The sequence below is a fragment of the Myotis daubentonii genome, chromosome 3 (genome assembly GCF_963259705.1).
Source record: "Myotis daubentonii chromosome 3, mMyoDau2.1, whole genome shotgun sequence".
NCBI classification, from domain to species: Eukaryota; Metazoa; Chordata; class Mammalia; order Chiroptera; family Vespertilionidae; genus Myotis; species Myotis daubentonii.
Genome location: NC_081842.1, coordinates 190,743,575 through 190,759,471, shown reverse-complemented (window position 1 = coordinate 190,759,471; position 15,897 = coordinate 190,743,575). Strand labels below are relative to the sequence as shown.

The following is a 15,897-nucleotide window of genomic DNA, read 5'->3' as shown; positions in this document are numbered from 1 at the left end:
GTGCTGCAATGAACATCACTGAACTTATTTCCTGATATACTTGTGCAAAAGTGTATCCGGGGAATACACCGAGGAGAGAAACTGCTGATCAAGGGCATATGAATGTCCAGCTTTAACAGACAATGTGCATTGTTTTCCAGAGTGGTTGAAGTGATTTATACTCCTATCTCCAATAAATAAATGTTCTAGTTGTTTCCAATCCTACCCAGTATTTGATAGTGTCTGTCTTTTAAATGTTTGCCAATCTGGGAGGTATAAAATGGAATTTCATTGAGATTTTTATTTCCTTTTCACTTGGGTTATAATATTTTTTTCCACATTGGCAGGTGCAATCCAATGATCAAATGAGACTCAGTTGTACACTCAAGGTTTAGCCATTATCCATGTAACTATTTACAAATTATTGCTACCTTAACTAATTGTCATACCGGTACAAATTCTTTGGTTAGGAGTTAACTTCAAAGAATCAAGATTTGTAATAATAGCCCTGACTGGTTTGGCTCAGTGGACAGAGCATCGGCCTGTGGACTGAAGGGTCTCAGGTTCGATTCTGGTCAAGGGCATGTACCTTGGATGCGGGCACATCCCCAGTCGGGGGTGTGCAGGAGGCGGCTGATTGATGTTTCTCTCTCATTGATGTTTCTAACTCTCTTTCTCCCTTCTTCTCTGTAAAAAAAATCAATAAAATATGTATTTTTAAAAGAAGATTTGTAATAATAATTTAGTGTGATGCCTACGTTACAAAGTGGTATAAGGTATAAATAGTCAAACGATGAATAAAGAAAATAATTTTCATGTGCATTGTTCTCCTTTTGTATTTATTTTGGTATATTAAGTGAAGATGTTTTTACGGGAATTAAGGGGGAAAGTGAGTCATGCCTATCTCGTTCAGACACCATCTCTGCTGCCCTAAAGGGTATACAGTAAGGAAGGAGTGGACCACTGAGAATGGGACAAATTTTGTTCCTGTTACAAACCCCAGCAGATGATGGTGCTTTTCTAAAGTCTTAGAATTTTCATGCTCAGAGATTTACAGTGAAGGATTAATAAAGAAATTACTTCCTTTAGACGTTCCTCTGTTTGGTCAACATTGGATTGTAAACGTGCTGAAGTTCGGATTGATTAAATTGTTAGGCTCCGTGAGGTCACATCCTGATTGGACCACACCCAAGAAACATGTTCCAGGACAAGTCAAAGTGCCAAGTATAATGCCAGCTGCAAACGGGCAAGAAGTCAGGTGATCTGTAATAGCTGGTGGCAGCCTGTTCTTACAGGCAGAACTGAAATGGAAACTGCCAACCACTTTTGATCAGCCTGGGCCTGCCTTGGTTTGGAGGCTGGGTATTGGGTGTTCCTAATGTTGCACTTTGAGCTTCCGTCTGTCAAGGCTAGCACAGAAAATAGACAAGATGATTTCTACTCATGTGTTGTTGGGGAATGAATGTACAGTGTTTTTGAAATGCAATTTAGCTCAGCCATGAAGAATTTAAACGTATTACTATTTTTTGACCATGTAATTCCAACCTTAGGAATCTGCCCAATCAGAGAGGGAGAGTAGAGGCAGGGCAAAAAGGACTCATACTGGGAGGAAAGAGAGAGAAGGAGAAATGGAGGGTGGGGAGTTTGTGCACACAAGTATTTGTGTGTGTGAGTGCAATGATGGTGTGAACAAGTGTGGATGGACAGCAGGCTCCCAGTTCCCCCTCCTCCTTAGCCCTCCCTACTTACTCCCTTGCCAACTGCCTGCCCCAGCTTCAAGAAGGCACATGGTGGGTGGACAGCATGCTGAGCCTCCTCATATCACAGAGAGCTAGTAGTAACTTCAACATTATAGCTGGGTCCAGCACTTTCTTTCAACATCACAAACTAACTTTTTGCCTATAGTCCATTATAATTTTACTAGGGGCCCAGTGCACGAATTCGTGCACCTTGAAAGGAACTGTGGGCTGTGAGGCTGCATGGGCGCAAGGGCCTCTGCCAGGCCCCTCACATGGCAGCACCCTGTCCCCTGTCTGCTGGCAGTCCTGCTCCCACTGCCGGCCCTGGTCCCAAGTGCTGACGGAGCTGGCCCTGATCTTACCCACTGACTGCACAGAGCGATTGGGGCCAGCACCAGCAGCAGGTGTAAGCACCGGGCAGGACTGTGGCACACAGGAGCAAAGAATTTTCAGTAACCACCAGAGGCTCACAGATCTCAGTGACCTGTGCCCCGCCTTGGTCTGGCACCCCTGCTCACCTGCTCCACCATCCCACCACAACTGCCACCTGCATGTTCCATGCTCTGCCACCCACTGCCAATGCCCACCATGTTCCGCACGCGACCCCTGGTGGTCAGCGCATGTCATAGCGACCGGCTGTTCAGCCATTTGGTCAATTTGCACAGTAGCCTTTTATTATCTAGGATGGGACCACTGTCATATATGTGGTTCCTTGTTGACCTAAACACCTTTATGTGCACAAGACTGTAAAGTACTCTGGGCAGGCAAACACTGTAATGAGCATCTGCACACAAGGAACCCAAGAGAACAATTCAGAGATGAGATTGAGAGATGCATTAAAGGGCTTTTACAGTGTGCACACACACATCGAAAAACCCTAATGTCCATCAACAGAGTAGTATGATAAATTCCGGGCTGTCTGGGCGTGGAACAATGAGCAGCTAATGCAATGCTTTTGAAGACCATTGAAGAACACAGGCATGAAAATGAAGGAAACCTCAGCTAAAACTTGTGTGGAGAGGGATATCTCACCCCTTACCACTCCTCATCAATTATCCCAAACAGGAAAAGACATACCTGTGTCTCCAAGAGGAAGCTGTATCTACCACCCACGAAGGAGGAAGATTTTCTTCTCGCCCAGCAACAAACCCAACCAATGGAAAACACTACAACTCAGCCAATAATTCATGGTTACCCTGAACTTGTACTTTCCTCCAATAAACTTTCATTTTTCTTCTGCTAGTGACTTTTGTCAACAGCAGGTTGTCATCAACGCCAACAGGAGTTTCCAATTTGGGGTGTGGTGAAGGGAGAGGCTTTATGCAATGAAAACAGCTCAATTGTGAAAGAACTCAGTGACAGCTCAGTCATGAAACAGCATGACTGTGAGCCTGCCTTGGTGTTACAATCCTGGGTTGCGTTTCAGCAGGGGAAGGCGTAGTCTTCAGTGGAAACTGGTAGTGTGCTCAATGGAGACGGGGGAAGCTGGCTTATAAAGAGAAGAGTTCCCACCTCAGTCTGGGATTGGTTCTTCTCATGAAAATGAGGACTCCAAATCATCACAGTTTGATTTGTCCCAAGAGCACTGTCTTGATTGGATGGAATGGAGCCCCTCTAATTGGTTAGTGAAGATTGGATGGGGGAAATCTCAGTTCTATTGGTTGAGTTTGATCCTAGAAGCTCTTTTATAGGGGTTGACTCAGCTGAGAGTCAACCAATGCTTGGCAGTGAGGTGCGTGGTTTTCCCTGAAATGCAGTAGAAACAGTGACTACTAGACTCTGGTTATGAATTTGAGCCCAATTACGATGAATCCTTTTTGGCAAGTATATTTTTCTCAGGGTTAACACTTTCTTGCCCCACCCTCCTTTCTAAGAAAGTCTTTCATCTTGTGTCACTCCTGTCGGTCTCTCTCCTTGCTAGATGAGATGTTGCCTGATCCATGAATTGTTTAATAAAGCCAATTAGTTCTTCAAATTTACTAAGATGATTTTTATTTTATGGCATGACAAATGCTCACAAAATAATATTAAATGACACTCTAGCCAGCATGCTCAGTGGTTAGAGCCTTGGCCTGCACCTGGAAGGGTCCTAGTTTGATTCCCAGTTAAGGGCACATAACTGGGTTGCAGGTTTGATGCCTGCTTCCAGTTGGGGCACGTGTGGGAGGCAACCAATTGATGTGTCTCCCTCACATTGATGTTTCTCTCCTGCCTCCCTGTCTCCCACTCCCCTTCTCACTTCCAATCTCTCTGAAATTCAATGGAAAAAAATATCCTTACTTCTCCGGTGAAGATTTAAAATAATAATAATAATAATTAATAATAATAAATGAAAAGCAGACTATAAAACCACATATAAAACATGATCAAAATTTTCTAAGAAAAACCTGCACTTTAATTTTTTTAATCTGTAAGGGAAAGTTAATGGGTGATTGGTGTGATAACTGGTGGTTTAAATGTTCTTACTTGGTTATAAGCTTTCAAATGTTCTGTAATGAACAGGTGCCATTTTTACAATGAGGAAAAATACTTACTAGTAAGTGTTTGCTAAAGTCTCATTCCTTCATTTTAATGGCCTTGGAGGCAGGCTGGCTTCTTACTTGCCACTGCAATCTCAAGGGCCACTGGGCACCCCACCTTCTCTCTGCCTGCCTCCTGGCCGCGCTTCCCTCGCTCTGCCCTCTCTCCACTCCCTGCGCTTCCCTTTCTCCTATTTTGAAATATTTCACTTTTCTGCACTGTCCACGGTTTTTACAACACATTGCTTTTCTTACCAAAAACTGCCCACAGAGCTCACGACCCTGACTCGCGGCTCCAGCGCGCCCCCTGTCGGTCAGCCGGGGCAGTGCACCTCCGAGAGCTCCGGACGCGCCCTCGCCAGCGCCCCACCCGCTTCCGCCTTCGGGCGCCGCGGACTCTGCCCCGCGCTCCCAGCCGGTCATGGCTCCGCTGCGCTTCTCGGCCAATGTGTCCTGGCTGTTCCCCGAGCTCCCCGGCCTCCCCGCACGTTTGCGGGCAGCGGGCAGCTCGGGCTTCGAGGCCGCCGAGGTCGCCTGGCCGTACGCGGAGCCGCCGGAGGCGCTGGCGCGCGCGGCGCAAGAAGCGGGGCTGCAGCTGGTGCTGATCAACACGCCTCCGGGTGCGCCGTGGGGCCCGGGCCCGGGAGGTGGGGGCCGGGCGCCTGAGCCGGGCGCTGAGGTCCGTTCTCTCTGCAGGAGACCGAGAGAAGGGGGAAATGGGGCTGGGGGCCGTTCCCGGGAGGCAGGCGGCCTTCCGCGAGGGCCTGGAGCAGGCGGTGCTGTACGCTAAGGCTCTGGGCTGTCCCAGGTATCCTACCCCAACCTCTTCCCCTTCTAAGACCCAAGACCCTACCGCACGTGTTTGGGGGGTGGCGCATGAGGACGCCAGGTTTTGAGAGAGGCTCAGAAGTCTGAGCGCGCTGGCGCTTCTACACTCCAGCAGTCCTGGTGCTTTGTAAATTGCCTTTCATATTTGTTGTGTGTCATTCTCAGTTGGCAACTCTTTCATGCTTCTCCCCTGCTGGGATCCCATGCTGGGAGCTCAGTCCGACCAGGGAGATAGCAAAGTAAACAGAAAACGGAGGAGGGATACATTTGAGAACAGGTCAATGCACGGAGGCGGAGGCAGTGGGAGCAGAGTAGGCACCTGTCTGGGATTAGAGGAAGCTTCCTACAGGTGTGATGTTGAACTGGGTCGTAAGGAGTGGGCATTTGCTTGATGTAGGAGCATTCCAGGCAGGGATGCTGCGGCCAGAGGCAAGAGGCGGCCTGGTGTGTTCAGCAAAGTTCAAGAGGCTGGATGTGGCTGAGAAAGATCAGGTGGTGATGGGAGGTGGGGCTGATCAAATGTCAAATCCTGCGGGTCTAAATAGGCCGAGAAGGAACTGGCAGTAAGGGGTCGCTATTGGTAGGGGTGGGCTGGGGTCAGAAATCAGACGAGAAGCAGCTAAAAGACATTCAGGAAATAGAGACAAAGCAGCATGGAATTCTCAAGAAGGGTTTGGGTCAAAATGTCTAAAAATGGGACTTCAGCATGTTTCAAGGCTGAGAAGGGCCACTGGAAAGGAGGCTGAAAGTACAGGAGGGGCTAAGTGAGGAACTGGACTCTGAGGCAGGAGGATTGACCCTCAGGATTGTGGGAAAAGGCTTGGCCAAAGCCGACACAGGTGTGTCCGAGGCCTGAGCATCAGGGCCAAGTGGTATGGACCAGAGACCTTTGGGGGATGGGAGGAGGGCAGCTGGAAGAGGAGCTGAGGGAGCAAAGGCCTGCTCTGGGATGGACTCCACAGCCCCTTCCGGCCCCATTTTCCCCACAGGATTCACCTGATGGCCGGCCGAGTACCCCGGGGTGCCGACCGAGCAGCAGTCAGGGGTGAAATGGAGACAGTTTTTCTGGAAAACCTGAGGCACGCAGCCGGGGTTTTGGCTCAGGTGAGATGACAGTGAAGATAGACACACATACTCACACGAATGTGTCCGAGTGCAGGGAAGGGTGCACAGTGTGGAGAGCAGCCCGGCATAAGGCTGGGCACTGGCCGAGGTCAGAGGGACTGGTGAGGGGGTTGGTCAGTGACAAAAATAGAGGCCAAACCTGGGGGGAAGAGCTCTATTCACAGATCCAACACGGTGCTAGGAGAACCTCGTGGGACTGCTGGAGCCCATTAACACCCGCATCACTGACCCCCAGTACTTCCTGGATTCGCCCCAGCAGGGTAGGACCCCCGCCCTGTGCTGCCTCCTGTCCCTTTGATTCTTGTGCCCTCCTTGAGTGTCCCCCCCCCCCCTCCTGGTTTCTCTCCAGCGGCAGCCATCTTACAGAAGGTCGGAAGGCCCAACCTCCAGTTACAAATGGTACGTGAAGAAAAGGAGTGCTGCTCAGGGCCCATGCTCTCCAGCTGGGCAGCATGGTGGGGCCTGAGGCAGTTCTGACTGTAGTAATCTCCACCCAGGACATATTCCACTGGCAGATCATGGATGGGAATCTGACAGGAAACATCCGCGAGTTCCTGCCCATCGTTGGTGAGAGGGTCCCTCTCTTTGCTCCTTCCTCATCTGCTGTGCTGCTTCCTTTGTTCTCCCACTCTTCCAATCCGCCCCCCCCCCCACACCTGTCCTTCAGGCCTGAGCCTCACATCTGCCCATATCTGTCCCCAGGGCATGTGCAGGTGGCACAGGTCCCGGGCCGGGGGGACCCTGGCAGCCCTGGAGAGCTGAACTTCTCCTATCTATTCCAACTGCTGGAAGACGAAGGCTACAACGGCTTTGTAGGCTGCGAGTACCAGCCTCAAGGTGAGGGGCGGGCTGAGGCTCCAGGCTTGGCCCTGGGAACGGAACTGGGGGACAGGTATTGGACAGGAGCTGTTTCCTCCTCATGGGTTGAGATGCTGCTGCCCCCCTCTCCCCTCAGGAGACACAGTGGAGGGCTTGAGTTGGCTACGTTCCTACTGGGATAGGCGGGGCCGCTCACAGGCTGGCCAGTGAGGTCCTGCAGTCCACCAACTGGCCTCTCTGGGACAGTGAATTGAGCATCCTGAGTATCCTCTGGAATTAAAGACAACTTGCTGAACGTTTTCATACATGTATGTTATTGGGACACACAGTGTCTAACCCTTCGCTTTCCCTGATCGCTTCCCTCCTGTTGGGAAGGGACACACAGCTCACGTCTGAGTCCTCCAGTCTGCAGTGTTGCTGTGGAGAAGGGAGAGCTTTGAGTCCACCTCCTCACGTACATTTGAGACCCCAGGGGTCAGAAGCAAAGGGACTTTCTCAGGCTCAGGTGCTCCAAAGACAGAGCTGGGATTGGAGCCCAGGTGTCTTATCTCAATGGCAATGTCCATCAGTGATGTCTCAGTGGGTAGTGTGGACCAGAGAGCTCAAGGTGGGAGGTGGGTGACTTGGAGGCGGGATTCAGGCAGAGGAGCCCTCGGGTGAGCACTTGCCACCTGGTGTGAAGAAGTCCTGGACTCCACCAGGTAAGCAGGAAGGAGTCCCCCCCTGGAAGGGCCCAGGGGCCTGAGAGATGGGAACCTCAGGGAGGTGACCTGACCTGCTAGAGCCCTGTGAGTCTTTAGAGAGGGTAGTCCCTGCTGCCAGGCTGAGGCTACAGACCCCGCAGAGAGATGCACAAAGCTGTTGGTATCCCTCAGTGTCCAGGCTTGTGCTGGGGAACACAGGGCTGGTCAGTCCTGCTTCAAGTGGGTAATCTTATAGATCATGATTCGAGGAACAGTGACATTCGGCGGTCCATTCCTCAGAGGAGACGGGTCCAGAGGGTGAAACAGGCTGTGTTGATGACAGACTCAAGGTGATGGTAGGTGGAGACCAGCTGGGCAGGGGGGCTCTCGCTGTCGTGGGGCTGTACTGGGAAGGGCTCTCGGAAAACCACTGTCAGAGACTGGGGAACACAGTGGGGGTCCACTGGTGAGAGAAGGGCAGGTAGGCATCCCAACCTCAGCAGGCTCGGGTGCAGCATTTGGGGTACAGCTTCCCACCAGGCTGACACAGAGTCCCACACCCCCCGTTCTCACCGTCTTTCCCAAGTGGGAATCCAGAAACACTAGCACAAAACAGTCAGTGAACTTCTGATTTAACACAACCTGCAGCAGAAGACAAAATGAGATGAGGAGGGAGGTTTGTCTCACCTGAGGAAGCACAGACCCTCCTGAGGGCCTCCTGGACGTGGGGGGACCAGTCTGAAGAAGGGCTGCTTCCATCACCACACCCGAACCCACCTGCACTCACTCCACCGTCACCTAGAACCTCCCCTTCAAACGCAACCTCAGTCCTCATCCTCACTGGCCCCTGGTCAGCCTGTCCAGCTTCATCAGAGTGAAGGGGAGGGGGCTTGACTGGGAGGTTCCTGAAGTCATCTATCTGGAGGCGCTGCACAGAGCTGGCACCGCAGCCCAACCACCACGGGGAGTTCTCTACCCTTGACAGGCCCCTCCTTGCCTCCTGTGCTATCCCAGGTTTTATATCTCTCTGACTGCCCTGGACTGTCCTCTCCTGTCTGTCTGTCCCTGGGCAATCTCTTCCACTCCCAGGGCTGCAGGGACGCCCTGTCCATACAGATGCTGCCCAGATCTCTCTCCTGAGTGCCAATCCCCGATGTCCCTTCAGAACACCTTGAAACTAATCTTCCCCACAGGTACCAGGTTGCAGGACCCATCACCACGAACCAACTCCTACTTTTTCTTGTGAAGTCTTCTCTTAAGTGTCCTTTCCTGGACCACTGCTCTCATTGGCTCATCTCTAACCTTTTACTGCCCCCGTGTGTGCGCCTATCACCACAGCTCTTCTCTCCCTGGCCTCCCTGGCAGTGCTTTCAGCTTCAGTGCACACAGTTCCCTGGGGATCTGGCTGAGAGGTGGATTCTCAGTCAGGGGTGAGTGCATTTTGGCAAGCTCCCAGGTGTTGCTGGTGCGAGGGCCACATTTTGGGGAGAAAAAGACGGCTTAAAGCCCAAGAGGTCCTTTCTGGGACTGCAGCCTCTAAGACCAACCCCCGATGAGGTTCCAGAAGTTGGCCCTGAGGATCTCTAGCCAAGGAAGGTTTGTTTTTGAGGCGGGTCAAGAAGACTTACCAGGTACTGCGTTCCCAAGTCTGGGCTCTGGAAGTGGCGGCAGCTCTGGGGAAAGCGGCTCAGGAGAACCTTGATCAGGCTCTGGTACCAGGAGACCGTCATGGACAGGAAGCAGTCCTGGGGGAGGTCCACAGGCCTGGCCCTGCTGTCCCAGAGCCACCCTGCACCCTCCACCCTGGCTGCCCATGGAATTCCTAACGTCCAGCCCAGCCCCTTTGGAACCCACAGTTCCTTACCAGCTGGGGGTCAATGTCTGCAATGGATTTGGCATGGACCGCCTCTAGGAGCTCCTCCAGCTCAGCCAGGGCCAAGCGCCCCCCTAGCCGCAGCCGATCAGGCCCTGGTGGCTCCAGCAAGAAGAGGCGCTTCCAGAGGGTGTCCCTGCGGCAGTGCCCTCCAGCTAGCCGTACCAGCTGAGCCAGTCGCGCCCGTGCCACGCCCACCTCTGTAGCCAGCGGAGGGAACAGAGGAGCTGGGCCAGGCACCGGACCGACCCCTGAGGCCTCCCTAGGGCTACCAGTGGAGCTCCCAGAAGCCTCTGGCTCAGGGGGAAGTCTGGGTGGCTTCCGGAACCTGCGCATGTCAGCAGTTAGTCTGGGAAAGAGCTCTCGTTGGCTGGTGAGCACCACGAAGAACTTCAGCCTGGAATGGGGAGGGGGCCAGAGTGGCGGTTACAGCAGGAAACAGGGAAAGGGCAGGGGGCAGGCTGGACAATGGGCACATTCAAGATAGGGGATCTGCTGACCGCAGAACATGCCGCTCAGCCTCTCCTTGCTCCTCAAAGGGTGCAGCACAGTGACAGACAAGCAGAGACACATCAAAGTCATCCTGATGACGAAGCCCCTCAGAGTCCAGGTAGGAGCCGGAGCTGTGCGGTGGGGATGAGATCTCAGCCTGAGGTCCTAATGAAGTCAACCTCACCCCTTCTGCCCAAGAAAACACAGGTCTCCCAACTGTAAGGACGGTTCTGACCGCAGCTACACCAGAGAACATGCTGGTGTCCCCTCTCCTCCATACCTGTGCCATGCTGACACCAGGGCGTATTCATTATGTTCTGGGCCCCCTGGCCGAGCCATCCGCAACGGCTTCATGTGGTAGGAGCTAGCATGGTCAGCCACGTAGTTGTACAGCTGGTGGGCAGCAATGAGCGGTGTGGGAAGCTCCAGGGTCCCTAAGGGGCAAGTTACAGGAGACAGTGAGCCTGGGATAGACACACCGATCGGATGGGCTGGGGGATTTGGAGGTCCTAAGGCTCTGATTGACAAGCAGGCTGGCCCTGCTTTTCTGGGGAGCTCCTAAGATCCTGTAGAACATCAAGATGGGACAAAGTGGCTCAGGACAGGCAGGGCAGGGTATACAACACAGGATATAAACTTTGATAGGAAACAGACTGTGAAGAAGTTAAGACAGAGACGTGGGGGCAGGGTCCAAGCCATATGAGGCAACTAACAACATGGGACAGAAAGTCGAAGTCTGGCCCTAGGAAGCGATCCATCGGCCCACACCTTTGCGGCCTGTTCTTTTTCAGCTTCACTGGCTTGCCCTTGGGCACCAACCAACCTTGGTAAATGTGATTGCGACCAAAGTGGGGCCCATCAGGGTGGTGGGCCAGGAAGTGCCTCAGGAAGGTGGTGAGGTGGTAGCCGTGCCGCAGCACCAGGTGGGCGCCCAGCACGTGCTGGTGCACGAGGCGCAGGTGGAAGTCATAGCTGAATGAGTGCACGTGCATCAGGTCCCGCACCTTGTCGCACTCCTCGGTGAACAGCATGGACAGCTGGGGAGGCACGGGCTGGGTTAGGAAATGGTAGCACAGGCTGCCCAGCACATTCCCATTTCCTCCTCTTCCATGGGAGAGGACAGCTCAGGACTCACCCTATTGCCCAAACAGCTCAGGGACGCCCTCCTCATTATATTCTCTTTTATACCGTACTAGAGGCCCAGTGCACAAAAATTTGTGCACTCGGGGGAGGGGGGGGAGAGGGGGTCCCTCAGCCCGGCCTATGCCCTCTCGCAGTCTGGGACCCCTCGGGAGATAACGACCTGCTGGCTTAGGCCTGCTCCCGGGTGGCAGAGGGCAGGCCCAATCCCTAGGTGCAGCCCCTGGTCGGGCTCAGAGCAGGGCTGATTGGGGAGTTGGGGCGCAGCCCTGTCATGCACAGAGCAGGGCAGATTGGGAGGTTGTGATGCCACCCTCAGTCACACTCAGGGTAGGGCCAATTGGGGGGTTGGGGCACCGTCCCGTCACACTCAAGGCAGGGTCGATGGGGAGGTTGCGGCGCCACCCCGTCACGCACAGAGCAGGGCCGATCAGGGGGTTGGGGCGCCGCCACTCTCACACTCAGGGCAGGGCCTATGGGGAGGTTATGGCTCTACCCCATCACACACAGAGCAGGGCCCGTGTGGGGGGGGGGGGGTTTGAGGAGCTCCCCCCTATCAGGCACAGAGCAGGGCTGCTCAGGTTGTTGAGGCCCCGCCCCCTGTCACACACAGAGCCGCAGGGCGATCAGGGGGTTTGGGCGCTGGCCCCTGTCACGATGATCCCGGTGCCGGGAGGCATATTACCCTTTTACTGTATAGGGTAGAGGCCAGGTGCATGGGTGGGGCTGGCTGGTTTGCCCTGAAGGGTGTCCTGGATCAGGGTGGGGGTCCCCACTGGGGTGCCTGGCCAGTCTGGGTGAGGGGCTGAGGGCTGTTTTCAGGCTGGGAGTGACTGAAGTTCCCAACCGCTCCTTTTTTTATTTATTTATTTTTTATTCTGGGCCAGCTTTACCTTGAGGCTTGGCTCCAGCTCTTAGGCCTCCGCGGCTGAAAGTAGGTTTCTGGCCTTTGCTTACAATGTTGCGAATCTGCTGGCTGAAGCCTGGCGGTATTTGTTACAATGTTTCTTAAACTGCCTGCTCAGAGGCCTACAGCCCCAGGCGGGGAACGTTGGTTTCCTCCAATGATCCTCCGATCCTCCATCACTGAGGCAAGCAAGCCTCATGTTAGTTTCAAGCTGCCTGGCTGCTGGCCGCCATCTTGGCTGACAGTTAATTTGCATATCTCGCTGATTAGCCAATGAAAAGGGTAGCGGTCGTACGCCAATTACCATGTTTCTCTTTTATTAGTGTAGATTGTAACCCTGTGGACATGAAACTGACCCTTTTGAGAGATGACTTTTTATTCTGAAGCCCAGAGTCTGCTAAAGTCTGGCACTGATTCACTGATGCAACAAATACTTGCTGAGTGCCTACCTGGTCCATTCTAGGTGCTGGGGATACATTGGCCAACAAACCCAAGCCCTCAGGAAGCTTACATTTGAGTGGTGGGGAGATAATACAATAAACAGTAGACAGAGAAAATGAGTACACAGTAGGCTAGAAGATGGTGTTATGGAAAATCAAGAAGTAAAGCAGTTGCCATTTTAAACAAGGTGGTCAGGGTAGGCCAGGTGTGTAATTATTATTCGAAAGTTTTTGCTGTCACCTTCCCATTTCTCCAGCTTTATTTTCCCATCAAAATACTCATTCTTCCCAAGTACATCACATTCTCTCTACACTTTTATACCTGCTGCTGTTCTCTGCCTGGATGCTGCCCTCCCTGGTCCTCAAACCTGGCTAACTTCTCTTGGATAAAGCTTTGTCTAGGACAGTGATGGCGAACCTATGACACACGTGTCAGAGGTGACACGCGAACTCATTTTTTTGGTTGATGTTTCTTTGTTAAATGGCATTTAAATATATAAAATTATTATCAAAAATATACATCTTTGTTTTACTATGGTTGCAAATATCAAAACATTTCTATATGTGACATGGCACCAGAGTTAAGTTAGGGTTTTTCAAAATGCTGACACGCCGAGCTCAAAAGGTTCGCCATCACTGGTCTAGGGCATCCTGCCATGACTAGGCCAGGGTGGGCCTCCTCTAACTGACCTGTGAATGAGTGAACGAAGGGTGGTAGAGAGACTGAGCTGAGCTTCTCTTGGTGGAAATCACCATTAGTGAAAGTGTTAACAATTGGATCAATGGTGCCGGAATGGCAGGATCTACATGAGCACTTCCTTGGGGGCCCTGGGCATAGGAGTTAATAGGAAAGGAGAAATGACTGTAGAAGAAGCAATAGCCTAGGAGTCAGAGTAGCTGCACGATGCTGGGGAAGTCACATTATCTGCTTCAGTTTCCTATCTACCATGGAGATGAAGTAAAGGTCTCCCTAAAGCTAGAGGCAGTGTGAACAACTTCTACAGCCAGGGAGGAGCCTCAGAGTCAGTACTGCCCCCAACTAGCTCTGTACCTGGGGCAAATTAATGAACGTCCATGAGCCTCAGTTTCCTGATCTGTACCAGAGAAATAAAACTCCACTTTAGTATATATACTAAGCACTTAAACAATAACAATAATACAGTAATTTAGAAACCCAAGTAGGGTTAGCGATTAGATATGTGGAGGCAGAGAGCCAAGCTGGATAGAGACCAGGGAGCAGGGAAGCCAGAACTTCAGAAAGCTTGATAGTAATGGTGGGGGGAGGGTCCTTCCCATTAATACAACAGCCCAATGTGAAAATCCCTGCGGCCCACAGCTCCCTTCTGAGCATACAGGCTCCAGGAGGTTCCTGCACAGTCGCCAAGCTTTCCTGGATCACATTATCCTGTGATGATTGGACTGGTATCCACAGCAAGTCAAAGGCAACCATCTATGGGCTGATAGGAGCTATCCAGACAGGAGAGGAATCTGTGTTGTCTGTGCTGGAAGGCAACAGACTGGACCCAGGCAGATCCCGATCTCTTGGAAACTAAATGGGAGGCACGAGGAAGGTCTGGGCCTTCGCATGACATGGGCACCCTGACGAAGCTGAATCATGGAAGTACTGAGGGCTCCAGGGCCCTGACCTCACTGAACCGCTCACTCACTGAGCGCTCCTCATGCTCGGCCCTCATGGGGTGCAGAGGCCCTGCCTTGAGGCAGACTGACAGGCCTGAATAGTAACTGGCGGGTATGCTGTGTGGGTGGGAACTCCAGCCCACATTCTAAGTGTAAGTGGCTCTATGCGACGCAAAGGCTATTGGCAGCTCTAGATCAGGCCAGGACTGCCCATGGCACTGACCTACCCATGTGTCAGATTAGCCCCTATGCTCAAATGTCTGCACTAACCATCTATGGCAGGGGTGGGCAAACTTTCTGACTCGAGGGCCACAATGGGTTCTTAAACTGGACCGGAGGGCCGGAACAAAAGCATGGATGGAGTGTTTGTGTGAACTAATATAAATTCAAAGTAAACATCATTACATAAAAGGGAACGGTCTTTTTTTTTTTTAGTTTTATTCATTTCAAATGGGCCGGATCCGGCCCGTGGGCCGTAGTTTGCCCACGGCTGATCTATGGTTATGGATTGACACAGTGCCAGGCTGTCAGTGCCCAATGACCACGGCTAGCTCAGCCACTGTGCTGGACTGCCTTCTGCCCTCTTGTTACAGCTGAAGACAACTCTGGACTACCTGCAGAGTGACACTGGTCGATGGTCCAGTCACCAGAAGGACCACTGACCTAGCCAGCCCACAGCACCAGATCAGCCAGACTGCCCAGGCATTATTCTTATTGGCCACAGCATACCAGGGATGCACGGACCATACCTGAGACCCCATATTCCTGCCCCCGCCACATACCTGAGAATTGACGGCTTGCCCCATGGGGATTCGGGAACACTCTAGGGCAAACTGTTTGACACAGAAGTAACAGCCCTGGAGAGAGGGTGAAGGTGAGGTCAGGAGGGTAAGACAGGTGGGTCTGGCTCTCCTCACTCAGTGCTCCCCCTGCTCACCTGGAAAGCCAGCTCCATGAGGATGATGCCTCCGGGCAGTGCCCGCTGTAGGTGGTAGGTGGTGACCGGAGAGCCAGTGTTCTGAAGAAAGAAAAACAGACGGCTTCAGGGGCAAGAGTTGGAGGTTCACCGGCTGCAGATCAGCAGGGAAGAAGTCTCTGGTGGGGGGGTGACTTTAATGGTGTCAGGCTGGGATCAACAACCTTAGTCATCACCCAGGGTCACTGACTCTGGCCTTGGGAAAATAATTCAGGCTTAGTGACACCGGTATCTGGGACATCACTGATTTCACTATCGGGGAAGGTATGTAATGACATGTTACCTTTGGGCTCCCATCAGTCTTGCTTTTGGGGCAGGAGAAGGAGCTCCGACCGTCTGTTCCAAGGATGGCCATGGCCCGCGGCCGGCTGGTGCTGTAGGAAAGGAAGAGGGACAAGAAGATGCAGCCAGCCAGTGGGTGAAGGATTACAGCTATCTGACTCAGTCCATTTTATGTGGGCTTGTCTGTAGGAGAGGAGACAGCCCAGAGAGGGCCTGCTCTGGACACCACGGTGAGGAAGTGGCAAGGCTCTCCAGTAACTGCTGCTTTAAGGGGCAGTGAGCAGTGCTCAGTGCAGAGATGGATGCCAGGCCTTTCTCTACCAGTGAGAGGATGAGGGTAGAGCCAGAGAGGCTGCTGAGAATGTGGGGAGACACCCATGAGGGCAGGGAGATCTGTTTACTGGAGGCAGCAGGGGAGGCAGGAGGGGCCACGGGACTGGATGTCTAAGATTTCATC

The 15,897-nt window shown here is 52.6% G+C and overlaps 2 protein-coding genes across 5 annotated transcripts in view; one reads left to right on the top strand and one right to left on the bottom strand.

The window, feature by feature from the left end:
- Positions 1 to 4,612: 4,612 nt before the first annotated feature.
- HYI (hydroxypyruvate isomerase (putative)) lies at positions 4,613 to 7,312 on the top strand. Its single transcript, XM_059689846.1, has 8 exons — positions 4,613 to 4,857; positions 4,934 to 5,045; positions 6,055 to 6,169; positions 6,372 to 6,450; positions 6,540 to 6,589; positions 6,688 to 6,757; positions 6,893 to 7,027; positions 7,146 to 7,312. The coding sequence occupies exons 1-8, from the start codon at positions 4,659 to 4,661 to the stop codon at positions 7,217 to 7,219; spliced, it is 834 nt and encodes a 277-aa protein (XP_059545829.1). The 5' UTR covers positions 4,613 to 4,658; the 3' UTR covers positions 7,220 to 7,312.
- Positions 7,301 to 15,897, bottom strand: part of SZT2 (SZT2 subunit of KICSTOR complex) — a 57,467-nt gene continuing 48,870 nt past the window's right edge. For 3 of the 4 annotated variants that reach the window (XM_059689843.1, XM_059689842.1, XM_059689845.1), the window contains 10 exons: positions 15,442 to 15,532; positions 15,120 to 15,200; positions 14,965 to 15,039; positions 10,881 to 11,094; positions 10,338 to 10,491; positions 10,066 to 10,188; positions 9,557 to 9,962; positions 9,321 to 9,437; positions 8,266 to 8,334; positions 7,301 to 8,132 (listed from right to left, as the gene is read on the bottom strand). In XM_059689843.1, coding sequence (XP_059545826.1) covers positions 7,989 to 8,132; positions 8,266 to 8,334; positions 9,321 to 9,437; positions 9,557 to 9,962; positions 10,066 to 10,188; positions 10,338 to 10,491; positions 10,881 to 11,094; positions 14,965 to 15,039; positions 15,120 to 15,200; positions 15,442 to 15,532 — 1,474 coding nt within the window. In that variant the 3' untranslated portion in view covers positions 7,301 to 7,988. Of the gene's footprint in view, positions 8,156 to 8,265; positions 8,335 to 9,320; positions 9,438 to 9,556; positions 9,963 to 10,065; positions 10,189 to 10,337; positions 10,492 to 10,880; positions 11,095 to 14,964; positions 15,040 to 15,119; positions 15,201 to 15,441; positions 15,533 to 15,897 lie in introns of all 4 variants that reach the window. The other variant, XM_059689844.1, reaches the window with a different exon arrangement.